Source organism: Hermetia illucens, chromosome 1 (genome assembly GCF_905115235.1).
Source record: "Hermetia illucens chromosome 1, iHerIll2.2.curated.20191125, whole genome shotgun sequence".
Lineage (NCBI taxonomy): Eukaryota > Metazoa > Arthropoda > Insecta > Diptera > Stratiomyidae > Hermetia > Hermetia illucens.
Genome location: NC_051849.1, coordinates 6454287 through 6481243, shown reverse-complemented (window position 1 = coordinate 6481243; position 26957 = coordinate 6454287). Strand labels below are relative to the sequence as shown.

General features: G+C 44.0%; 1 protein-coding gene across 1 annotated transcript in view; it reads right to left on the bottom strand.

Annotated features, from left to right (window-relative positions):
• Window positions 1-26957, bottom strand: part of LOC119661456 (CCR4-NOT transcription complex subunit 1) — a 49788-nt gene that overhangs the window by 5797 nt on the left and 17034 nt on the right. Inside the window, exons 2-5 of the mRNA XM_038070812.1 lie at window positions 21859-22047; window positions 17526-21772; window positions 17247-17433; window positions 16457-17185 (exon numbers count right to left, since the gene is read on the bottom strand). Of these exons, the coding sequence (XP_037926740.1) occupies window positions 16457-17185; window positions 17247-17433; window positions 17526-21772; window positions 21859-22047 (5352 nt within the window). The remainder of the gene's footprint in view (window positions 1-16456; window positions 17186-17246; window positions 17434-17525; window positions 21773-21858; window positions 22048-26957) is intronic.

Genomic DNA, 26957 nt, shown 5'->3' with positions numbered 1-26957 from the left:
ACTACTCGGCTTACGGACATCAGTAAAATCCGACTTGAAGTGCTCACCAGCCGAACTCGTATACGGCACAACACTTCGCTTGCCTGGCGAACTATTTCTCGACACCGAAATGCAAAACGATCCGCAGATATTCGTCGAAAAATTCAGGCGAGATATGCAGCAACTTCGCGCCACGCCGGTCGAACATCATAGAAAAGACAGCATGTTCGTCTTCAAAGATCTGTACTCCTGTACGCATGTCTTCCTTCGGGACGATACCTCACGGAGGCCGCTACAGTGTCCTTACATGGGACCTTACGAGGTTGTAAAGAGAAATAGCGATCGAGTGTTTACGATACGATGCAACGACAAAACTGTTGCCGTATCCACCGAACGCCTCAAACCAGCGTACACAATCCGAGAGGACGACGACTTCATCGAACCAGCTATCATCCAACATCGCTCCGCGACTTCGGAAAACTAAATTCGTCGTCCCGAATTTCGGCGGTCGAGGACGACCCCTCTCACAGTAAACCCAGCCGATTATTAGTACTCGATCGGAAAAGCGGCATGCGTTTACTGGTGGATACCGGTGCTGATATTTCAGTTTTGCCTAAAGACAAAAATCAGCACACGCCAATGCAATTTCAGCTTTATGCCGCCAACAATACGCCGATCAAAACATATGGACATCGCATCATAACGCTCGACCTCGGCTTACGACGACCGTTTACCTGGAGGTTCGTTTTAGCGGATGTTCGACAACCAATAATCGGTGTCGATTTGCTGCACCATTATGGCTTATTAGTGGACCTACGCAGGAGGAAGATAATCGACGAAAAGACCAACTTATTCTGCATCGCAAAGCTCACCGGCACCATAACTTGTGGTATGACAACACTGAAGTCTAGCGAAAGTTATCATGACATTCTGAGAGATTTTGTCGACATCACAATTCCATCTGACGGAGCGAAAGTGATGGCTCATGATATCTACCACCATATCCTGACTAAAGGACCGCCTGTTTTTGACCGACCCAGACGATTAACGCCCGAAAAACTGCGCGAAGCAAAGGCCGAATTTGACTACATGCTACAACAGGGAGTTTGCCAACCATCGAGTAGCCCATGGGCGAGCCCGTTACACTTGGTACGGAAGAAAAACGGACAATGGAGACCATGTGGAGATTACCGGCGTTTGAACGCTATCACCGTCCCAGATAAGTACCCCATCGCTCACATTAGTGACTTTGCGCACAAACTGAGTGGATGCAAGATATTTTCCACGATTGATCTGACGTGAGCATACCACCAGATTCCTGTAGCACCCGAGAACATTCCCAAAACAGCTGTCATTACTCCTTTTGGGCTTTTTGAGTTCCGAGTAATGACGTTCGGTCTACGTAATGCTGCACAAACTTTCCAGCGGTACATTGATCATGCACTCCACGGATTGGACTTTTGCTATGCATACATCGATGACATTCTTATCGCTTCTAAATCGAACGAGGAGCATCGGAAGCACTTATTGACGATATTTAATCGACTCCGTGAATACGGATTATCCATCAATGTCGATAAATGCAGCTTCGGAACATCTTCTGCCGAATATTTAGGATATTTGGTGAGCAAAAATGGCATCAAGCCCCTTCCAGGACGAGTGGAAATCATTTTGAATTTCGGAAAACCGTCAACAATTGCCGATTTGCGACGATTTCTAGGAGCTGTTAATTTCTATAGAAAATCGTTGCAGAATGCAGCCGAAATTCAAGCACCTCTCCACGAGTATCTCATTGGTGCAAGGAAACGGGATAAACGCAAAATCGAATGGAATCCACGAGCAGATGTCTCATTTGAAAAGTGCAAACAGCAAATTGCCAACGCTGCGTTACTACGACATCCCATTGAGAATGCACCATTGGCCATCAAATCAGACGCATCGGACACGGCTATGTGAGCAGTTCTCGAACAAGGAACAACGATGTTTGGGAACCGCTCGGTTTCTTTTCGAAGAAGTTCTCCGATACACAACGTAGGTACAGCACTTACGACCGAGAACTCCAAGCAATCTACAGTGCAGTCAAGTTTTTTCGCTACATGGTCGAAGGTCGTCCGTTATTAATCAAAACCGATCATAAGCCGATAACGTTTGCCTTCCAACAGAAAGCCGATAAAGCTAGTCCACGGCAATTAAGGCAACTGGACTATATCGGCCAATTCTCGACCAATATCATATACGTCACTGGCGAGGAAAACGTTACAGCAGACGCCTTGTCCCGTATTAGTGCTGCTACATTACCGGTTGCCATAACGCCCGAAGAATTAGCTACAGCGCAACGAAACGATGAGGAACTCCAACATCTACTGCGTTCTGAAACGACCTTGGATTTGAAAAAGTTGCGAGTTGACGACAAGGATACAATGTTGTACTGCGACGTGTCAACTTCCCAAATACGGCCGTATATCCCAATACTTCTCAGGAGGAGAATATTTGAGATTACTCACCGACTATCTCATCCAAGCGGACGCGTCACGAAGAAGCTGATTTGCCGAAAATATGTCTGGCCTAGTATGTCCAAGGACATTCTCGAGTGGGCACGAACATGTCTAGCGTGTCAGCGAAGTAAGATTGGACGACATGCAAAACCATCGCATGGCAAAATCGATATGCCGGACACGAGATTCAGTCACGTACATATCGATATTGTCGGACCGCTAACGCAATCACAAGGTCACTCGTATGTATTGACTATGATCGATAGATTTACGAGGTGGCCTGAAGCGGTTCCGATACGATCAATTACGGCAGATGTTATCGCAGACGCATTCTACACCAACTGGATTTCACGATTTGGAGCACCTACTATATTAACATCGGACCAAGGATCCCAGTTCGAATCCTTGATCTTCCAGTCGCTGACGCACTTAGTGGGTTGCAAAAAGATTCGAACCACTGCATACCATCCTGCTTCTAACGGATTGATTGAGCGATGGCACCGATCGATGAAAGCAGCTATTATGTGCCACAACAACCGTGAATGGGTCGAAGTTTTGCCAACGGTTTTGCTCGGTCTTCGTACAAGCGTTAAGGAGGATATTGGCGCAACAGCTGCTGAACTAGTCTATGGGACAACGATTCGCATTCCTGGAGAGTTCTTTCTTGACGAGGAAATGCCTCCCGATCCGAAATTTTTCGTTGAGAAATTTCGTCACCATATGACGCATGTGTCCGGATAGCTGAGTGGTTAGAGCACAAGGCTGTCGTACGGAACGTCGCGGTTCAAATCTCGCTGGTGGCAGAGGGATTTGTATCGTGATTTTACGTCGGATACCAGTCGACTCAGCTGTGAATGAGTACCTGAGTCAAATCAGGGTAATAATCTCGGGCGAGCGCAATGCTGACCACATTGTCTCCTACAGTCTACTGTAGTGTACCGTTACGGTCTTGAATGAAGTGCTCTAACACACTTCAAGGCCCTGATCCAATATGGATTGTTGTGCCAACGATTATTATTATTATATGACGCAAGTTCGTTCAACGCCAATCTCTCGACATGATAGAAGGAAGGTGTTCGTCCACAAGGATCTTTATATATGCTCACACGTGTTCGTGCGGATTGATCGAGTGAAGAAGCCGCTAGAGCATCCGTACGAAGGACCATATAAGGTGTTAAAAGCAGAGACTTTCCGACAACGTTTTTAAAATGGAAATTCAGGGCAAAGCAACAACATCTGATCCAACGGAAGCAGCCCAACGACCAATAAGTTTGGCTCCCAAAACGTTTGTAGGACCAAGAGCGAAACCAGCGAGTGGGAGGCGAGTAATATTCGATACGTAGTTTTCCAGCCGTTAACCGTCAAAACTACTCAGGAGGGAGCAGTGTAGCGACATGGTAATGACATGACAGCACCAACATGGCAACGCCTTTCAACAGCTGATATGCTCAACAAATTAACACTATATATATGGATCGGCAAATATATAAATTCGACGCCATCCGACTCTTTTACGCACTCTTTCTCTCGACCTTCTCGGTGTTTGTAACTTAATTGTTTTTTCTCGAATTTGAATAAATGGGTAGAACCTTAAAAACATACTTTTTCATGTTTCTACAATCTTGTGTTGTACTTATCGCATCGGGTCATACTATACGGCGATTTGAAGACGACAATCTGGGCTACAGGTGTCTCTTTGACAGTTTTATGATCGTACGTTCCAGTCTCAAGTTATAGCGGGTCAAAAATGGAGTCCACCAAGGAAGAAATTCGTCATATTTTACATTTTTACTACCTGAAAGGTAAAAATGCAACGAAGGCGGCCAAAAAAATTTGTGAAGTTTATGGGTCCGATACTGAAACGATTCGCACAGCACAGCGTTGGTTCGATCGATTTCGTTCTGGTGTAGTGGATGTCGAAGATACACCCCGTACTGGCATGCCAATCGTCGGGGAAACCGATAAAATCGTCGAAATCATCCAAGTAGGCCGGCATGTGAGCATTCGCTCGATTGGCCAGGAACTGGGTAAGGACCATAAAACCATTTGAAACCATTTGCAGAAGACTGGATTCCAAAAAAAGCTGGATGTTTGGGTGCCACACGAGTTGACGCAAAAAAATCTCTTGGACCGAATCAATGCCTGCGATGCACTGCTGAAACAGAACGAATTCGACCCATTTTTCAATCGGATGGTGGCTGGTGATGAAAATTGGATCACGTACGACAACCTCAAGCGAAAAAGATCGTGGCGAGTCGGCCCAAACCATCGCCAACCCCGGATTTGCGGCCAGGAATGTTTTGCTGTGTGTTTAGTGAGATTGGAAGGGAGTCATCCACTATGAGCTGCTCAACTATGGTCAGACCCTCAATTCAGTCCTCTAATTTGAGCAACTCGACCGTTTGAAGCAGACGATTGACCAGAAGCGGCCAGGATTGGCAATAGGAATGTTGTTCTGTTCCACCAGGACAATGCTCGGCCTCACACATCTTTGATGACCCGCCAGAAGCTACAGGAGCTCGGATGAAATGTCCTATCGCACCCACCGTATAGTCCGGACCTGACACCAAGTGATTACCATTTCTTCCGGTCAATGCAAAACGCTCCTGGTGCTACTAAGTTCGTTCCATTCATTAGAAGGCGTTTTTTTTTTTTAGCGGAATTTATTGTAGCGACTCTAATTTTTATCTGAAACCAAAAATTTTAATTTGACATCACTAACTTATTCTCTAAGAATATGAACCTCAATGTAGCTGAAAATAATCAAAATCAAAATTTTTACAGGTGTTAAAAAAAAATATTTCGATTTCCACTGTTTTTTTGTTTGTTTCACACAAAACCTTATTAAAATCGATTCATTGCCTGTCCGTCTGTCACACGCACTTTTCTTCAAAACGGCTAAGTCGATCCGAACGAAATTTGGTGGATACATGGGAAATATGAAATTCCAAGCATACAGTGAGTGACAAATTTGTGTGCAGTTTAAAGGGGGGCTCCCCATACATGTAAAGGGGGGATGTAAAAATAGTTTTCATCGAATGAAAGGTCTCAATTGGCACTTTCAGAATCTGACGTAAATTACAAAGTGCGCCAGAAACAAGTCAAAATATACACACTTGAAATGAAACAGAACTAATTTTCGAAAACTATCCAACTTAATCCGAAAAAAATCAGGATGGTGCGCTTAGATACGTATATACGTGCTAAATTTCATGGAAATCTGGCCATTAACGTCAAAGTTATAGCAGTTAAAATTTAGCAATTTCGCGCGAATTAACTGATTCCAAAGCCATACAAATAAGATGCTGACGTCATAATTGACGAGAATAATTGACATTCGAATGAAATATTAAAATTCCATTTAAGAAGAATCTAATTCTCCCCAACCTTTCTTAAGGTTTTGTTTGTAAAACAAAACCTTATTAAAATCGGTTTACTGCCTGTCTGTCCGTCACACGCATTTTTCTCGGAGACGCTTGTAGCGATTGGCACCAAATTTGGTAGAAAGGTGGGAACTGTGAACGCTCACGTATATAGTGAGTTACATCCTTTTACGTCGAATTTAAGGGGGGGGTCCCCATACATGCAAAAGGAGGGTGTAAATTTTTTTTTCATCAAATATAGTCATGTGGTGTATCAAATTAAAGGTCTCGATTAGTACTTTTCGAAGCCAGTCTTAGTTTTGACATTTGTTGAAAAGGTGGGGGGTGTGGGGAGTTGAAAGTGGTCACCCATTCTTAGAAACTCCCCAATCGAAAAATCTGAAAAAAATCAGGAGGCTGTCACTATATGGTGCCTAGGCTCCGAAATACCCTCCATACCGATACCTGTTCAAATAAAGTTAATAATAGTACATTACTATAATTTTTTGTAATTGACAGGAAAACCCCCCTTAAGTTCACCCTAGAATCACAAAATTTTGCAGCAATATAGGCTACTGCATAGAGCATGATCCTGCCAAATTTGGTGAAAATCGCACTATTACTAACAAAGTAATACTAAGTCAAAGCTGTCGCTTCTCTGCAAATTCGAGACTATGAATGTCAATATCACTTGAAAGTGGCTATTTTCACATAATATATGCATATTTTACGTGTTACATGCTAAGAAATACACAAAACCTTTCATATCTGAAGCGTCTAGCTTCCGGTTTCCCGACTTGTTTATATTTGATGTAAGCTACATTCTTGGCATTTACTAATAATATTAAACTCAGAGTGTGAAATATATGAGGTTGACTATTATCAATACAGGGGTTTCTAAAAAATAGAGGGAAATGGAATTTTTAGCTATGTGACAGGAAGCTGTCGTGCACTCGTCGCTCCTCACATCTTTTCCTTTTTCTCAGCCTTTGTCCCGTTCACAAGCGGGGTTGGCTCGTCGTGATCGGCTACGTCATTTTATTTTACCAAATGCTTGATCTAGTTGCAATCGCGGGGCCTTTAAATCCCCATCCAGTGTATCAAGCCACCGTTGTTCAGGCTGGCTTTTTGGTTGCTTACCATTGACTTCGATGTTCAGACCAATATTGGTAAGTGAATTCTTGTTAGCGTGAATTACGTGACCACACCATCGAAAACGCCTCACACGCAGTTTTTCCACGATTGGTGCAACCCCATATCGATCGTCGATATTCTCATTTCAACATCTCCCCCCCCGTGCAATGCAACATCTTCGTCCCCATTACCGCAAGACGCCGTTCATTGTCTTTTATAGTTGGCCAAAACTCAGAACTATAGAGAGCGGCAGACGGACGACATTGCAGTAAATTGTAGATTTCAGACCTGCGCTGATACGTCGATCACAAAGAACACCAGTTGTGGAATGCCACCTCATCCAGGTTGCGTTAATCCGTGAAGCAATTTCATCACGCAGTTCTCCATTGGCTGATAGCATTGACTCGAGATATTTGAATCACTGAAGTCTGGCAATGGCAGTAACCTGCCCCTCGAAATACTTAAATCGCTCAGTTCTGGCAATGGCAGTCACCTGCCCAGAACTAAGCGATTTAAATGGAGAACTACGTTATGCTCCTCACATAGGGAAACACAAAACATTTTATACTTGAAGCGTCAAGCTTCCGGGTTTCTGGCTTGTTATTTAAGGTTGTAGTTTCAATATGTACAAATCTGAGAACAGCATTTCAAATTTTTGTTTCTTAGTGTTTTAACTTCCATTATCAACATACGAGTATTACCGAGTTTAGTCAGAACTAAGAGTATATTAATTTTGGATTGTATGACAAATCACCTTGTGATCAATTTTGTGAGATTCTCGCGTGGCTGTGTTCACTTTGTAAAACGATGTCAAATTAAAAAATATTACATAAATATAAAGGTAAGACGTACAATAGGGGCTTGTTATCAACGATAAGCACGGGATAAGAGAACAAGACCTTAACCAACAACATTGGGGAAGAGCATTGACAAATTTCAATGCCAGTTAGAATCTGTTAACGTAAAAAGCAAAATCCGCTAAAAAAAATCCGAATTGCTTGTAAAAATAAGGCGAACCGCAAGCGGAGTCCTAGCCATATATTGAGATAGCAGCTTGTAGGCAGTATAGGAAGCGATAAATATCGCATTATTGTAGAAATATGTCACAGACTTCAACATATTGAAAATATTCAATAAACAATTCGATGAACAGGCGAATGCTTGAAGTAATTGTCTTTCAACAGGACAATGATCTGCATAGCTCCAGCAGTGCGAAACAAAAACATTAAACTGTCCTCTACCAACATCCAGACCTAATCCCACTGAACATCTCTGGAGTGTTTTATAACGGTCGGCCACAGGATAGTCGGGGACACTAACCGAATCTTGGCCAAATGTGCATGCATCCTGGAGTGCAATACTATAGGAAATCAGTGAAAACTTAGTTTCTAGTACGACTATGAGAATCCAGGACGTCACAAAATTGATCACGCTGAAGTATTACGAAGTATCTGCTTTTCTTCCTCGTACTCAAAAAATTTATTTAAATTTGTTTTCCTGCTTTTGTTCCTTTCTATTTTATAGTTTGAATAAAATAAATATTTTAATAAAATATCAAAATGTTTTTGAACAGATTCCATTTACAGCGAAACCGTGAGTCACTGTACGCTTTCCTTTATTGTGACTTTGAGATAGATACATTGAATTTATTCTCTTTGCCCATCCCTAGATTGAAAGTCCGCATTTATTTTACGCAGAAGGCCAACTTTCTTCACAACGGTATTAGTATTCACGGATTTCACACTTCACGGAAATTGTCGTAATTTTGCCGAGCTGCCTGTTACCAGATTGAAACCGTTTTGGGTGGTGGTGCACTTTCATGGTTACTTAGCATCTGGTCAGGTGGTCTTCCGCTGGCTTTACTTTTATAACTTCTGACAGACTGGGATCGTTCCACATAGACCCTTTCCATGGCACTAGACTCAGACCCAGACAGGAGAATCGCTAGCGTATTCGATCGGAGTCTTTTAGGATGACCTTTGTTTCTGCGTGAGATTACGAGTTTTATGAAAAGTTTCCCGCCTGATTAACAACTTACGCTAGAAGGTCTGATTTTTTGCTGGTATTCTATATGTCTATCCCTGGCTTGCTGGTTGTAACGACTAAACGGGATTGGCGATAGTCAGAAGACCATCCGCAGTGGCCGGCGACGACCAAGAAAGGAGAGCTAACCCAAAAGCGTAAAAAGATGGCGAAATTGAAGGTTTACCCAGAAATATTGAAGCTCGTTTGAAGTGTTCTGTAGACAGTCTGCGCTAGCCAGGCTCAGGAAAAAGGGAGGGGGGTCTCCTGGGCACTTCGATCCCTTACGTATCATTGTACAAAAATCCACTGTCCTTTACCGATGCATGGGTCCGCATCCTGAAAATTCACAAACAGGGGGGTTCGCGTGAAACTCAGATGTATGATTAGGCGTGGCCTTTGAGGTTCGCCTCTGCCTTGGTATTCTCAGGCTATTATACTGGAGAATGCCAAGGCAGAGAGAGAACATCAAAGACCATCACGCTTCCCCAATTAGTCATTACAAATAGCACTCAATGTGAAGCCCGAACGTTTCTTAGATTCTAATTAATTGGATCAGTGGAAAATGGCCATTTCCGGGTCACAACTTCGTTTTGATATGTCGAGTAGAGATTCAGTAGCTTCTGAACATTGTTCCCGACTAGGCTCCATGTGACTTCATTTTTCAAGTTTTAAGTTTCACGCCTTTTCTCCCAGAAGCAAGTGTTCCTATGTCTCATTTTAGTTTCCTCTCCTTTCCATATAATATATCGCGAAAGTACCGCAATTTTTGCGTTTTATTTTGTGTAAAGAAAAGTTGTAGACCTCACAATGGAAGCCTCTTCGGTGTCGGTGGAGATGCGTCTATGCCCTGTAGAGTGCCTTGCTCTTACCTTCATTTGTGGGTAAGGTTTGCGGCTTTGTGTCCCGCAAGGGAGCGTCCTTTAAGACTGAAATATGGGCCTTGTCGGCTGGAGACTGAAAGCTGGTACCATCCGGTCTTTTAAAAACTGTCTCTTTTTGAAATTAATAGACAATGGATAGCTTTCTCCAAACTACAAATTTTGGTTTTAAACGTAAATATATATTTCGGGAGCGACTTACCCCCTTATACAGTACAAATCTCACTATGCGCCGAAGATATCCCTCCAGTAACCGCAGACGATGTTCTGAACGCAGTAAAACGAGTCCAGGATAACGCAGCCCCCGGTATTGATCGAATCCCAACAAGGTACTGAAACTGGCAATGAGAATGACACCAACAATTTTCGCACAAATATCCACAGACATGTTTTTCCGTGGAGTGGAAATTACAAAAACTTGTATTGATCCTGAAGCCAGGTAGGCCGTTAGGCGGGCTAACATCCTACAGACCTATCTGTCATTTGAATACAATAGGCAGGGTTCTCCAGCGGATACTATATAACCGACTATATCAAATAATTAATAGTGGCTGGTGGCTGATCTGATTGGCAGTTTGGCTTCTGAAGGCTCGATCAGCGGAGTAATTTTTGGACAAGCCAGGAAAGCCTTTGACGAAGGAAAATACTGGTGACTCTATACATCAAAAACCAGTTTAATTCTGCCAGATGGAACTGTATCATCGAAGCGCTCATCGCGGCACAAACGCTAAATTATATATTAAATATAATCTTCGAATACTTTCTGCAGCGAAAGTTACTATACGATCCAGATGAAGCGTTGCAGACATACGATATAACGGCAGGAGTTCCGCAGAAGTTTGTTCAAGGCCCTCTGCTATGAAACATAATGTATGTTGACGTTCTACAGCTCCCAGCACCTAAGCAGGCTGTTATCGTGGGATTCGCAGACAATGTTGAGATGACCATAACATCCAATCACCCTGACGAAGTAGAAATTTATGCGAGTGAGGCTATCTGTACGAACCAGTCTTGGCTTGGAGACTCCGGACTGAAGCTTGCCGAAACGAAAACGGAGCTGGTACTTTTTACGAAGCGATAAAAATGAAAAATTGTTCAGATTTGCATCGGCCACATACCGTTGGCACCTCTTACGGATTTTGAGGGACTATCTGAGGAACCGCTCCCTGCTCTATGAAACACTAGAGGGTCAAAGGTGGATGGAGGTCACGTCGGGGGTAGCACAGGGATCCATCCTAGGGCCGGATCTCTGGAACGCTACCTATGACGGTCTACTTAAACTCAACATGACAGAAGAGTCGCGCCTGGTCGGCTATGCAGATGATGTCGCAGCGCTTGTTGCGCACTGTTGAACAGGCGCAAAGCAGACTCGGCATATTGATACGACGGGTAAGCGGATGGATGACTACTCATGGTTTCAACCTTGCACTAGAAAAAACCGAAGTAGTCATCCTGACTAAAAAGAGAATTCCGACCTTGCATCCCATATCGTTCGGCGAGTCGATAATCGAGTCAAAATCAGCGGTAAAGTACCTCGGGTTGACTCTTCACTCAAAGATGAGCTTTTCTGAGCAAATCCAAGCAGCAGCGAACAGGGCTGCGGCTGGAGTTTCGGCGTTAAGTAGGCTAATGACAAACATTGGGGGTCCTACGTCTAGTAGGCGACGTCTCCTGATGAGCTCAACGCAATCTGTCCTGCTCTACGGCGCAGAGGTATGGGCTGGCGCTCTTAACAAGGAGGTATATCGTAGACGCCTCGCGCAAGTACAGAGACGGGGAGCTTTACGGGTGGCGTCTGCGTACCGCACAGTCTCTGAACCGGCCGTGATGGTGATCGCGGGAGTTATCCCCGTTGCCCTTCTTGCTGGGGAGCGTCAGCCCATATACAAGCCCAAGGGAGATGAGCCAAGGGAGGTGGTTGCTCGCGAAGAACGGCAACACACTCTAGACCAGTGGCAGCTCTCTTGGCAAAATGAAACTAGAGGCAGATGGACTGCGCGGCTCATCGGCAACTTAGGTGCGTGGCTGAATCGGAAGCATGGTGAGACGACTATTTCCTTACCCAATTTTTAAGTGGGCATGGAAATTTTCAGTCTTACCTGCACAAGATTGGAAAGGTGCGTTCTTCGGATTGTATATTTTGCAATGGAGTTGTGAACGATGCCCACCACACTTTTTTTTCTTGTGGGAGGTGGGATGGGGTTCGTCAGCAGCTCTATTTAAACACAGGGGATCTCTTCCCAGACAACATTGTGGAAGAGATGCTGAGGACTGCTGACAGCTGGAACCGTGTTGCCCATTACGTTCGGGCCCTTCTCGTTGCTAAGAAGATAGAACTCGACCGGTGGAGGAGCCGGATGGCAGGGGGTTCCTTGAACTGACAGTTCCCTTCCTCCTCTCCCCTCCCGTTGGTGAAAGGAATTCCCTGATTTGAAGGCTCCGCAAGGCGGGAGAGTTCGGAGGCTGGCCTGAAGTAATGTGACAAACGGTTCCAGGCTAGCTCTCTGACGATGGGGAGGTGTTTAGTTGGTAGTCCGACGGCGTACCGAATCGGGAGTCCAACACTGTGTGCGTAAATGCATTCACCTACCCTACCCCCAAAAAAAAACATACCGTTGGCACCCAGCCATCGCTAAAGTACCTGAGAGTAAACCCCATTTAGAGCTTACTCGGTAAAAAGCAGCGACTATTAGCAAGGATTCTTCCAAATATAGGCGGCCCGAAACACAGCCGATGATTACTTTTATCGCGAGTCGTCAGCTCTGTTCTTTCATACGCGGCACCAGTGTAGACAGCTGCGGTAAAAATTGTAAAAAATCGCAGACAGTATCAAGCTGCATATTGAGTAAGTGCTCTCTGGACTTATTCCGCCTACTGGGCAACATTTTATGAGGCACCATGCGTAATTTCGGGGATGATTCCAGTGGATGTTTTACCCGATGAAGCAAGCCGCTTGTACGAGAAGCAAGAAGCGAGCCTTAACAAGCAAACTGAACGAATGAGATTATTGGCTGCGTGGCAAACAGCATGGAACCAGGCGAAGAATGGTCAGTGGATATAGAGGTGTGGCGGCACATCGGAGGTGCGAACCTAGGTACCATTATGAATTCACCTCTGACACTGCATTCAATGGCCGCAGAAACAGCTGACGGACTGACGGAAAGTGGATGAAAACTCTCAAGTCTCGTCTACCGACCAAAATGATTCAAAAAAGAGTAAGGCCCTTTGATCTGTGATAAATAGCCGAATAAATATCAATGTCTGGGTCTAATGAGCGAAAAATAGGATCAGGAGCCCACAGAAAAACTTCTGCAAATGAAGATCGAATTTTGAAGAGATTTAGTCTTAGAGACCGCATCAAGGCTGAGGAAGGTTAGAAGGCATTGTGTTGGACTTGGAGGAACACCAGTTTTAACAAGGACTGTACGACGAAGGCTCCAACAGGCTGGGACATGTGCACACCGGTTCGCTAAGAAACCGCGCTTGACGGCTCAAATGAAACGGAAACGCCTTCAATGGGTTAAGGACCACAAAAGCTGGACTGTTGATGATTGGAAGAATGTGATCTTCTTAGATGAAACGAAGTTCAACATTTCTCGTAATGATGGAATGCAGTATGTACGCAGAAGAACCGGAGAGCGATATAGCGACGAGTGTATTCTATGAATATCATGGCATCCAGTGAGCAGAGTGATTTGGGGATGCTTTCGTACCACCAACATATTGAAAAGTGTCTGCAAATTTGCAGGTAAAAAATTTTAAGCGCAATAATTCGCGTTTCCGCTCCTTGCTTCTTAAATGTGACTGAAAATTTCGGTCAAAAAACTATAATTTTTCAACTTGTCCACATTTCGTCGCGGCTAATTCCGAACATAAGGATATGGACCACACGAAACCATGGCGAGACGAGAGAGATACAACTGGACTCAATTCTTAAGTGGACATGGAGGGTGCAGAAAGTACGAGGGTAGTTCAATAAGTCCTTAGAATGACCAACGGATGGCGCGCGAATCGCCCTAAATCATCTGTTTTTAGTCAGCGCCACTCCCGACTAGATATATAATGCAGTCACAGTCCACATCTTCTGAGTTTACGTGTTTTTATAATTAATTGAAAAAAAAAATTGCTTGTTAAAAAAAATATAAAAAAAAAAAAGAGTTCAGAGTGGTAATAAAACATTTTCATTTAAAGGGCTTAACTCCATATGAGATAAAAAATGAATTAGACTCGGTTCATGACACATATGCCCCCGTCTTAGCAATGGTTTATAATTGGGTAAATGAATTTAAGCGTGGTCGTAAATCAACAAGTGACGAACCACGTTCAGGAAGGCCCGTAGAAGTGACTACTCCCGAAATCATCAATGAAATCCACGATATGGTGTTGAAGGATAGAAGATTAAAAGTGCGCGAATTAGCTGTGGCCACAGGGATATCAATAGGTACAGTTTTTTCAATTATACATGAAAAATTAGGCATAAGAAAGCTGTCAGCAAGATGGGTGCCGCGTTTGCTCTCAACTGAGAATAAACGAAATAGAGTGGTCACCTCTGAGGCTTGTTTGGCGCGCATAAGTCGAAATCCTGAGGGATTTTTTTGTTGGTTTGTGACTGCGGATGAAACATGGATACACCACTACACTCCTGAGACGAAGGAACAGTCAAAACAATGGATCGGTACGGGTGAACCAGCTCCAAAGAAGGCGGAGACCGTAAAGTCAACTGGTAAGGTTATGGCTACAGTTTTTTGGGATGCCCGTGGAATTATCCTTATTGACTACTTGGAAAAGGGTAAAACAATTACCGGTAAGTATTATGCATCATTATTAGGGCAGCTGAAAAAAGAAATTAAATAAGTCGGGAAACTGGAAGCTAGACGCTTCAGGTATGAAAGGTTTTGTGTGTTTCTTTTATTAAGAGATTTGAGTGTGCATTTGTTCCATTAGCATGTAACACGTAAAATATGCATATATTATGTGAAAAATTTCCACTTTCAAGTGATATTGACATTCATAGTCTTAAATTTGCACAGAAGCGACAGTTTTGACCTAGTATAACTTCGTTAGTAATAGTGTGATTTTCACCAAATTTGGCAGTATCATGCTCTAGCATACATTGGTGCAAAGTTTTGTGATTCTAGGATGGACTTAAGGGGGGTTTTCCTGTCAATTACTGAAAGTTATGGTAATGTACTATTATTAACTTTATTTGAACAGGTATCGGTATGGAGGGTATTTCAGAGTCTAGGCACCATATATTGGCAGCCCCTTGATTTTTTTCAGATTTTTCGGTTGGGTAGTTTCTGAGAATGGGTTGGTTAAAAAAATGATCACTTTCAACCCCTCGCACTCCCCACCTTTTCAGTAAATGTCAAAACTAAGACCGGCTTCGAAAAGTACTAACCGAGACCTTTCATTTGATACCCCACACGACTATATTTGATGAAAAAAAAATGTACATCCCCCTTTCGCATGTATGGGGACCCCCTTAAATTCAACGTAAAAGGATGTAACTCACCATATGCGTGAGCGTTCACAGTTCCCACCTTTCTACCAAATTTGGTGCCAACCGCTACAACCGTCTCCGAGAAAAATGCGTGTGACGGACGGACAGACAGACAGTAAACCGATTTTAATAAGGTTTTGTATTTACACAAAACCTTAAAAAACGACCACATTTGGCGAAAAAAAAAATTCTTTTTCATCACGAGAACACCCGAGTTCACACGTGCTTCGTTTCAATGGCTAAAATTGAAAAATTTAAATTTGAATTGGTCGAAAACCCACCGTATTCACCAGATTTAGCCCCCAGTGACTTTTTCTTATTTCCAAACTTGAAAAAATGGCTCGGTGGACAGAGATTTACGGACAATGAAGACGTCATTGCCTCTGCAAGTGCTTATTTTGAGGAACTTCCGAAAACACACTTTTCTGAAGGATTAAAAAAACTTGAAAAACGATTGACCAAGTATATAGAGCTCCAAGGAGATTATGTTGAAAAATAAAAAAAAACTTTACTCAGAAAAATTGTTTTTACACTTTATTCTAAAGACTTATTGAACTACCCTCGTACCTCTATAGATTTGATTTGGATGAAGCAATCTGGCGATTACATGTGAAGGTACAGCAGAAGATGCAAAGAACGTTTTTTCGTCTGCCCAAGATTCGAACGCCCAAGGAGAAATCTCAAGATTGCGCTAGGGTTTCCGTTAACGGTAGGAAATCTGGTTAGCTATATTGTGAAATCAGATACTGCGTGGAATGCAGTAATTGAAGCGATGAAACTGATGCACCAACAGCTAGTCCATGAACAGTTAATAAACTGGACAGCGCCGCAAAGCAATATCAGAACAGTGGTCCCACGGGGAAAATGTGGAAGGTTTTAGTCGGTAAAAGGCCGGTATGTGCGTCCTCGAATGCAGATACGTATCCATGATGGAGGAATACGAAGAATGTTGAAAGGCGTTCGAAATTTAGAGAAAAGCACGACAGAAGAGATATTAATGCCTGACCAAAAAAAGGCAATTGGCATTCGACACCTGTCAATTAATTATGTGGAAATTACGAAAAGCAAATGATTACTCACCCGAACATGTAATATTCCCGAATGGATATATTGCGACGGTCCGGCTGGTCGCTCTGTTATAAATGAATTCGGATCGTGGTTGATACGTAACAAATCCATTAAATGCGCCAATCCTTCTGGTCCCGAATGATGTGCTGCCAGCTTCGCTAACAAATCAATTGTACAATACATTTCTTGTTCCGTGAACGGAGTATTAATTCGTTCGTCAATCAAGAAATGTTGTACAAATTGCATAGCAAACGTAGTGGCTAAGTAGTTACTTCCATTGTCCATAGCTTGGCTCAAAAGTTGATCTAATTGCGGAATATTAATGAATCGTGAATTCACTAGGAGTTTCATGGATTCCAAGTTGTAACGATATTCTTCTCCAATCTCGAAAATGCATTTCGTCACGGCTCGTTCTGTAGCTGCGGCACCGAAAATACTACGCAATAAGTTCAAAATTCGCAAATGAATGTCGCGATAGATTTTCATGGGCTCTATTTGATCAGGGACATTTACAAGACCCTCTGTTAATCCCTCAACTACACGAGTGAGCATAGTAACAGCAGTTTCGCTCTCTCGGTGTCGTCGGGCTGCAATCAGTGCATTCAGAACGTTATGCACTTTGGTTGTTTGCAACTGTAGAGCGGAAATGTTGACGGTGTTGTGCAAAAACGATTCCATTTTGGTTGCAAGCTCGGCATACAATATTCCAAGCTCATCGCTTGTATTTGTCTGAAGCAGTTCCTATGGGGGGAAAGGAAATTTATCTACACAATTCAAAATAGTATGCCGTGAAAATGCTTACTGGAATTGATGTTTTAGGCAGAAAAATCGCAGCGTCCCGCTCAGTTAATGGCTGGAAACCTGGAATTTTCCGAGCAAACTCATCGTAGACAGCGAACTGAGTCGATGGGACAATGCCTACTTTCAGTCGAATCTGTTCAGGCATGCGCTCGGCTTGGTAAGTCAACACTTCAGGGTCACAATAACGGCTGCAATGATATTTTTATTTAAACACATACACACAAAAGCAGGGATTTCACCCTCATCCGAAACATAGAAATAATCTAAAAACACAACTTACCGTCCTTCATCTCTGGCAAGCTTTCGAGCTTCGAAGTCAGCTGCTAATCGTTTATCAATTTCCGGAATAGCCTTCTCGGTGGCCGTCTTCTGAATGAAGGCGCAACAAAGCTCTGCATTGTCACTGGCCAATTGAATAGCTGCCGCTTCGGCATCTTGTATTTGCGGTGGTGGGTTCAATGCAGTCAAAAATGTTTTTTTTATATTACCAGATAACGCCTGGGTAAGTTGATCCTTGCATGTTATCATTGCCATACCAGCTGTCAAGTTACGCACCAAATAATGGGCTGCAGTTCGCATGCGATTTTCATCTGGATCTAGTGCAAAATCTTTTCGGATTATTTGCTCGCATGTTTTCACACCAATACGAACGCTACGATCGACAATCGGTTGAAGCCATTCAGTGATGGTTCGTTCAACGGCTCCGAGCACGATGTGTTTGAAATTCGGATTGGCGTGTAGTATTGCGATGTTCGGCGAAAGAACAAGATTTTGAGCAACTGTCGAATAGTTGTTAACGCAGATGTCGACGTAACTGAAGCGTGGCTCAGGAGGATTTATGACCGGTTGTCCGGCGCTTTCACTGCTTGCACTGGGCGATGAGGCTGGTACCGATGCTGGATTCAGTTGAGCAAGCGATTGATCTTCAACCATCGCAATGACATCCTGTTTCGGTTTTGAAGAGAGTTGGCACTCAATGTTTCCGGCTCTGTCGTTATCTTTCAAATATACTGGTGGCTTTAGCTCGTTGATATCAATGTTCAGCGTTTTGCAGAGCACCTCAATTTCAAACTTCAAGTTCAATTTCAGATCCTGCTCTTCGTGAAGCTCCGCCAAAACGTTCATTATCGCCATTGTCCAAGGATTTGGGGGTTTGAACACTTTACTTTTCGCACATGACTCCAACACTTTCGCCACAAACGGCACAACATACAACAACTCCTGTTGGCCTTTGTGATAAGCCTCGACAACTAAAGATTTCAAGTCGATGTCTATCTGAAGAATTGGTCGATTTCTCGCCAATGTCATCATACCGAGCCAGTGACCTAGATTCTTAAGTAAACTGCGATCCGAGAAATTTGCAATTCCCTTATCGGAGCGGAGAAGGACACGAATATTGCGGAAGGTCTCGCGCGTAACAAGTCTGATTAATTCATTGTTTTTCAAAGCATCCAAAAAGTTTGAATAAAGCGTATGAAAATTGAACTCTATCGATGCTCGTTTCAGCACCAGATATTGGGACAGCCATTGCCAATATTCCTTCGTCATGATTTCCTTGATTTCCTCGCACTTTTGCTGCAAATTCAGTTGGCTCAGATTGTTGAATATGAACGCTGTCTTATCCTGAATACTATCGGGAGGAATTGTGATTTTTTCTTCACGATCTGCGTTTGCTACCAACAAAGTATCAATGTTGGTGGCAGTGGCAATCGATTTCACTCGAGAAGGATGGATTGGTTGACAAGTCAAGGATGTTGGTTTCGTCTGAGTGGGGGTGGTGGCAATGTTGCCTGTCACTGAATTACTGCGATACAATTGCTCATTCTGCGGTGGCTGTTGGCCTTGATGTGGCAGCATACCTGTCATTGATGGTGGTAAAACCGGTCCCTGTGGTTTTGTAGGCGGCTCTAAACTTTGAAGGCCGAATTCCACATATTGTATGAGATGTGGTGGGAACTCGTTGAAATGAGGAATCGATCGGACATATTCACAATATTTATTGTAAAGATTCAGACGCGACTTGAATCGATCCAGAGCCGTAATTCCAAAGTAATACATTTTCGATCCGACTGGCTTCCGAAGCGCTTCCAACACGAAACGCAGCGCCAAACCCAAGGCAAAACAAGTTGGACCTAAATTTCTCTCAATTATTCCTCCGAAGAGTTGTGCAGTGATTTGAAGTTCCTTCTCTGGATATTGTGGGAAGAAGCGATACTCTTCGAATAAGTTCCGCAACATGCATTGATACACCTCCTGCTCGCGACGAACGCTTGAGTCCTTGAAACGCTGCAGCATATCGAGCACTTCATCAATCGAGAGTGTAGGATGCGGTGGATGGTTGTATATACGCTGGAAATAGCTGTTGGCCTCGTCATCCACTTCTTTCGAAATTGTCTGCATAATGTCAGTAATGCCGGCTGGTGAAGCAGCGCCCGTCGGTGGGGTTGGTTGAATTCGACCCATATTATTTACATTCGTAGGCGCCACGGGCAGTGACATAATCGGAAACGGGCTATTTGATGCTGGATTCAGAAGCCGCGATGGTGAGGCAGGATTCGACACGAGATTGCCGAAAACATTCCCAAAGTTGAATCCACTGTTTGGTCCCCCTACATTCAAACCAGCCATGCTGGTATTCAAAGACATGGAGTCGACGGCTGCTCCGAACATTTGCTGTGCATTCAGATTAGCATTGAATGGTGTCGCGTCCAGACCACGATGCCGCAACACTCCAGGTGGCGGCGGCTGCCTCTTATGGATCATCATGTTGCAGTTTGCCGTCATTTGCACGATCATATCGTACAATTCAGGCTGCACATTCCCAGCACAAGCCTGCAGGCATGATAGCATTGTTGTTAGAGTTTCGTGCGGCAGTTGTGCAGCTTTCGGAATCTGGTCTTCTGGTATTTTCGCACCGGTTATTTGTGGGCATCGCCGTTGTAGAAATTTCACGATTGCTTGAACAAACGGTTCACCATGTTCTCTGATTTTATCACTTAACCACTTTTCTAGTTTGAGATATTCCCGACGAGAAGCTAAGCACGCCAAGTCAATAACAAACAAAAAAGAGCGGGCATTCAGCAAGCTAGACAAAGCCTTCAAGTCTTGTGCTACATCCAGAATTCGCGACAACTTCGATTGATCACATTCCCCGCAAAGGTACCATTCTGACATTGAATGCATTATGATAACTCGTAAGGCGTGGCTGAAATTCGACGAATTCCAGGCGTGGTGTAGGATCACTCCCGAGTTCGGATGATTGCTCAAGAAAGTAGGAATCAAGGTGGAAAACAACTCCTGCCGCAAGCCTGACATAGGCGGACTGATTTGCAGCAGAGCCATGAAAAGGACATCCGGGCATTGTTGAACTGGGAATTTGAAAAGCTCGTGCACCTGATTGTTGTATCCTTTCTCAGCTATGTACAGTAAAACTTCCACCAGATGTAGAGATTTCCAAGCCCCAATTTCTTTGTTATCAGTTTCCGGCGGAGTTTTGAGCAACTCCATAGGCACTGCTGCAACTATGTAATCTGCAAACGAAATAATGTCTGGATATTTCAGGATCATGCCCACGATCGACAATTGGCCCTCCAGATGCTGCCAATGGCGGTAAACGCACTCCATGAAGATAACCACAGTGTGATTCCCAGTAAGCCGTAGAATCGTCACGAGCAAATTCAACCCGATCCTATCCTTAATTACAAACTCGGGGTGGTCCAATCCTACACAAACATCTTTCCAATTGATATTCGGTGCTACTTCTTTTAAAGCCTGGACGAAAACGTCCGGCTTCCACGTTTGCGTACCATCATTTGTTGCTTTCGTGAGGTCCTTCTTATCTATACCGCTCGCTTCGCTTCCAGTCTGTCCAGGCCAAAAATTGGCTGGAGTCGGCAAGTTAACATTACATTCTGACAAATTTGTATGTGTTCGACACATCAGACCAATGATTTTCGCGACATCCTGGCTTTGCACGTCACGGCCGCATACTTTCACCAAGTGATTTTTACAGTCTTCTACAGTAGCTGTGAATGCATAGCCGATTTCCATTACTAAATTTGACCAAGATGTGTCCATTATGCGCGAATTCGCTGAGAAGGACTCGGTGAAATTGTCCAAGAGAACTCCACCTTCGATTTCGTCCTCTGACTCAGCGTAGAGGAACGGTGCAATAATCAACGGGACCCGTTCTCGTGGAAAATCTTCGCGTAATTTTTTAATGAATTTCTCAAACGTTTCCCGACTTAGACCGTAATTGATATATTGTTCGCCGTGACAAATTAACGATAGTATTAGTTGTAGTAGATCCGGTGATATGTCGTTAAGACTTCGTTCTGAGTTTGTTTCGTTTTCCGTATAAGATTCGATTAGTGCTGGTAACGAACGTCTCAGATGATCGCCAGCGAATTTCGATAATTCGATGTGATTCGAATGGGTAAGCGCTAGCGCAATGAGAACTTCGAGTAGCTTTGAATTACCGCAGGCCTTAGATATTTGTGAGATGAGGATAGCCGATGGTTTCAAAGACTATAAGGGAGAAGCAAATGCAGATAATTGATATCAACTTTTATCGATAAGAACCATCTAGTCTAGAAGAGAAATTAAAGCCCTACCTTTTGCACGTTATGCTCGATTGCGAAACAAAGTGTTGATATTAACGATAGTTTATTCAATTGTTCGTTCAATTCGATACCAAGTAATTTACAATGTTGCGGAGTTGATGTTGGTTCGGTAAAGTCAATGGCCGCAAATAGACAACGCAGATGATGGCGGTCCGCTTCTAAGCCGAACTCTTGGACAATCTGAAAATATAAAATAAATCAATTAATGAAACCTTTTCTGAACAAAGTGCTATGAAAACTATATACAGTGCCAGACAAAAAATCTTTTTTAAACAGTATGCCGGAGATGGCAGTCTGGGACGAAAACAAAGGAGCGGGAGGAAGCGGGTGATTACTCCCCGGACCAGGCGGTCATTAAAGCGAGCATCCTTATCCTCCTGTTGCCCTCTCACCAATGGGGGTAGCACTTTCAATCGCAATCCTTCAGGTATATAAGGTGTTGCGAAAGGTGTGCCTGTGGGGCGCAAGATGCGGACTCAGCATAAACCCAACCAAAACGAAACTGATGCTATTCACCACCAAGACAAGGATACCTGAATTCCATCTACCACGACTGAATGAACCAAGATTGGTTCTTTCCTCTAATGTAAAGTGTATCTGGGTGTAATCCTGGATCCTAAGCTAAATTGGAGGTTGAACATAGAACTGAGGGTTAAGAACGCCTGTATAGCCTTCTATGCCTGTAAGCGAACCTTTGCAAAGAAATGGGGTCTCCGGCCGAGGATGGTTCTCTGGATGTACACCGCTGTAGTGCGTCCGATCCTGACGTACGGCTCTATTGTATGGTGGCAGGCTTTGAAGAAGAAATACAATAGAACGAAGCTTAATAGGATTCAAAGAACCGCGTGTGCAGATGCTACGGGGGCTCTGCAGTCCTGCCCGGCAGATGCTCTCAATGTACTCCTGCATCTCCTCCCCCTAGACCTCAAATATGTTGCAGCGTGCAGTGCCGTCAGACTACGTGAGTCCGGATGCTGGACAGCGAAGTCCTACGGCCACATCAACATCCTAGATGAAATACCTCGAGAAATCTGGGCATCCCCCACGGACTATGTCACACGCAAAGATGGCCTATGGAGTCGGCGCGGGAGTTTTCTCTAATACACACGGCGTATCCAAGTCGTATGATCTCCCAGATTTCGCAAGTGTATTCCAGGCGGAAGTACGGGCGATATTGGTAGTCTGTCGATGGCTGGAGCGTGATTCGAGCCCCAAGCGTAACATAGCCATTCTGACTGACAGCTAAGCGGCCATCAAGGCCTTTTACTCAACTACGACATCTTCTCGGCTAGAGGGGCAGTGCAGAGAAGCGCTCAACCATCTGGGCGCACGCTCAAGGTCACTCTCCTCTGGATTCCCGCGCATAGGAACATAGAGGGGAATGAGTGGGCTGATGAATTGGCCAGGCAAGGCTCTGCTCTTGGCAATCCCTCGGCGAATACAGTCGGTGTTCCACTGGCCGCTGTCGGGGGCCGAGTCTACTCGCACCGCCTAGCAGCCAGGGGCCTGAGATGGCGAAGGCTTACAAGCTGTACCAAGTCAAGGAGAATTTGGCCCGCTTACAACATAGCCCGATCACGAGCACTCCTGTGCCAGACGCGTGCAAATGCATTGAAGATTACGGCGGTCTGCAGGGGGCACTGACCGATAGGGGGCCATGCCGCTAGGCTCGGAATACCCTACAACTCGCATTGCCGAAGCTGCGGAGATGGAAGGGAAACCCTCATGCACTTTCTCTGCGATTGCCCAGCTCTGGCTAGAGTCAGGCTGCGGACACTGGGTAAACCATTCTTTGGGGACCTCAGAGAGATTTCTAGCTGGAGGGTGGGAGAGCTGCTTTCCTTCGTGAATGCTACGGGCTGACTCTGAAGATCCGAGCCGGCTGTACTCTGCTTCTCTGCTCCCATAACAACAGTCACGGTCTTAGGAGTTTGTGGCATCAAAACGGCGCACCAAAGCGCTAATTGGGCTCCTCGGAGCGGCCACTGATACCTACCTACCTACCCTACCATGGTTTCATACTTTGCAGCTAAGGATGTACTATTGGTGGTGCAGAAGAAAATCAAGCAGGGACTGGCAAGGTACCCGGCAACGTCGAGATTAAAAGGCAAAGATTTCACGGCAATCTTTCCGGAACTGCGCATTAAAATAATAGCTTTCATCTCAACAAATAATGTAGCAATTGTAAAAACCTTCAATAGACTTTACTCAAACCATGTCTACAGTAAACCTTTCCTTCGCAAGGTTGGCAAAATCACAAATGACAATTGTCCAGGAGTCCAGGAGGCACAGTTTGGTTAGAAACAAATCCAAGAGTTTCTCGGAGATCCGGAATAGAAATGTTATAATATTATAATAAAAGACACTTCTCAGACCCATATAATTTTCACCCGGGCCCCGTATTTTCGAATTATTTTCATCCCGGGCTTGGATTTTCTCTTTACTCTCTCTCTTTATTCGGGGTCCCTTGACACCTTTGCAGAGCTTTATGATTTTGTCGATTCCCTTATCCTCCTGTTACCCTCTCACCAATGGGGGTAACACTTTCAATCCCAATCCTTCAGGTATATAAGGTATGTAGCTTATATAACGACACAATCTATCAGCGATACCATGACCGCCTGGTTGTGGGAAAAATCCAGTTGAATAGGTTTCGGTGAACGGGTCACCTAATCCGTATGGATAAGGATGATCCAGCCCGGGAAGTCCATAAAGGCAATATCTATGGTAGAAAAAGAGGACGAAGCAGACCCTGCCTGAGATGGAGCGATGGCCGTAGGTCAGAACACCAGACAGCTTTTAGGGATATCGAATTGGTGGACCTCGACGCAAAACCGGGGTGTCTGAAGTTCCTTTTTAAAGCAAGCCTAGACCGGATACCGGTTGTTGCGCCATTGATGATGGTGATGATGATGAATAGAGTTGGCGGAAATCCATTTTTTGCGGCTACATGACTTTTCTTTACCAAACTTTCTTTAGGCGACTTTATGCTGGTGTGAGTGGTTAGACGTCCTGACGATGGTACATTGTGTATTCGATAGCTTCCTATATATGTCGAATTCGAAGCCGTTCGCCTTCCTCAACATCAAAATACTAAAAAGGAATTTTTAGTATTTTGATGTCGAGGAAGGGGATACCACCTCCTGATTCCTCATTCATCGTGAATTTTATATTAAGGTGCCACTTGTTGATTTGGTTAGTCAGACTTCTGCTGTATTTCTTACTGTTGTGGTGCTGTAAATATTACCAATTTTCTGCATTTCACATATCACCCATTTAGCTATGTTGTACGCTGGAGAGTTCGTAACTGTTATTATCTCCCTCATTCCTTCCCCTTCTTTGTGAATTTTTGGTTGATACCTGCTTCTCGGAAGAGCCTAGTTAGGTATTCTAAGCTGTGCCATGTTTGGTATAACCGATTTGCACTCCTTCAGTGCCTTTTCGACTTGTTTAATCAAATCCGGCAATTCATAATTCGAAATACCCTCATCGACGCCACCTGGACCAAGTTTGCGGCTGAAAAGGGGAGGACCCGAATGAGCTAACCCGACTACCAATTGGGAAAATGACTAATACGTTCTTCTGTTCGAGGCCACAACTTTTAAAAAGCTTGCCATTACGCCAATATAATTTTCCTGGCCGCCTTTGAGGTTCTAGTATTCCAATTTGAAATTAAAATTCTAAACTTCAAATTTGAACCTTCGCACTTCTGCCACGGAAGGGAAATTTGTCCATGTGGCACCCTGCTCTGGTTTGCCGCGCTACATGGCTGGGGAATTGGTTTTTTTTTTTTCGGGAAAAAGAAGAAGAGAAAAAGATGACAAGTGCGGAGTGTGTCGTGCACGTTTTCTTGAGGTAGGGATGTCGAAAATTGTAAGGATGGAATATAATTGGTCGCCAGGGGAGAACGAATAAATAAGCTCCGCCGGATCAAAGCCAAGCCTTGTCCAAATTAGGGTCTAAAAGATTAATTTTAATTTTTATTTATAAATTCAAAGCAAAAAGCCTGTAAGATGGACGCTATCTATAGTATTTTAGTATATGGAAAATAATAGATGAAACTTGCATAAAACTCGCTATAATAAATATGTGCATACGAGCGGCTAGAATAAATGGGCATACGCATTCCCAGGCATTCCTTCGAGTTGTCGATACTTCAAAACTTTCCCCTTTGTATTTGGCTAGGTCTAGGGGCGCCTTAACCGAAGCAGGATTTTTATTTAAAGCAAGGCAACTGCTCCTCAATTACGTACTGAAAGGGAAAATCGATGCGACGATTGAATGAATTAGGACTCAGAGTTCGAAGATCAACAAAATAGCCGATTTTAACGAAGGCTATGCTCGAAAAAAGGCTGAATTGGGCATTGGAACGACATGACTGGACTGTGGACTATTGGTGGTAAGTTGTGTTCTTTGATGAGTCGAAATTCAATTTGCTGGAATCTGCCAGTCCGTCTCCGCTGCGAAGAAGAAAAGGAGAGAGATTTGACCCCCAGTGATGTGGGGATGCATAACATCCAAAGGAATTGATAGTTTTTCGATTCTAAGCGATGCTGTCAGGAAAATGCAAAAAAATTATCGATGACTGCGTTGTTCAGACGGCAGAAGCACTGCATGAGCACTTTGATGAAGTAATGTTTCAGGACGATTCGGCTCCGTGTCATAGAGATCGTATTGTAAGTAAACGAAATTTTTCCCGTGTCAAATTTTTTATGCGTTTTATCCTCAATATGGTCCTTATTCAAAGGTAACACCTTGGAAAGAGGAACTAGGCATACGATATTAGCAACTACAAGTTACAGTAGCGCCATATGGAAGTACCCGTGTCTAACCCTGATTACAGCTCATTGCTCTCGCGTCTACTTGCGAACGATCACAACCGGGTTCAAGGCCTAGTGAGGAGAAAAAATTTATTTAACTTTTTGAAATGTATTTCATGTAGAGCAATTCAAGTAAAGCGTTCGAAAAAACATCTCGGAACAAGAGGATAAGCATGGCAGAACGCAAAACCCAACTCGGGGTAGAGATCGCTATTCCAACATCGGAAGTGAATATGACCTCCGATGGGCCTTCACTAGAAATTCGCCAAT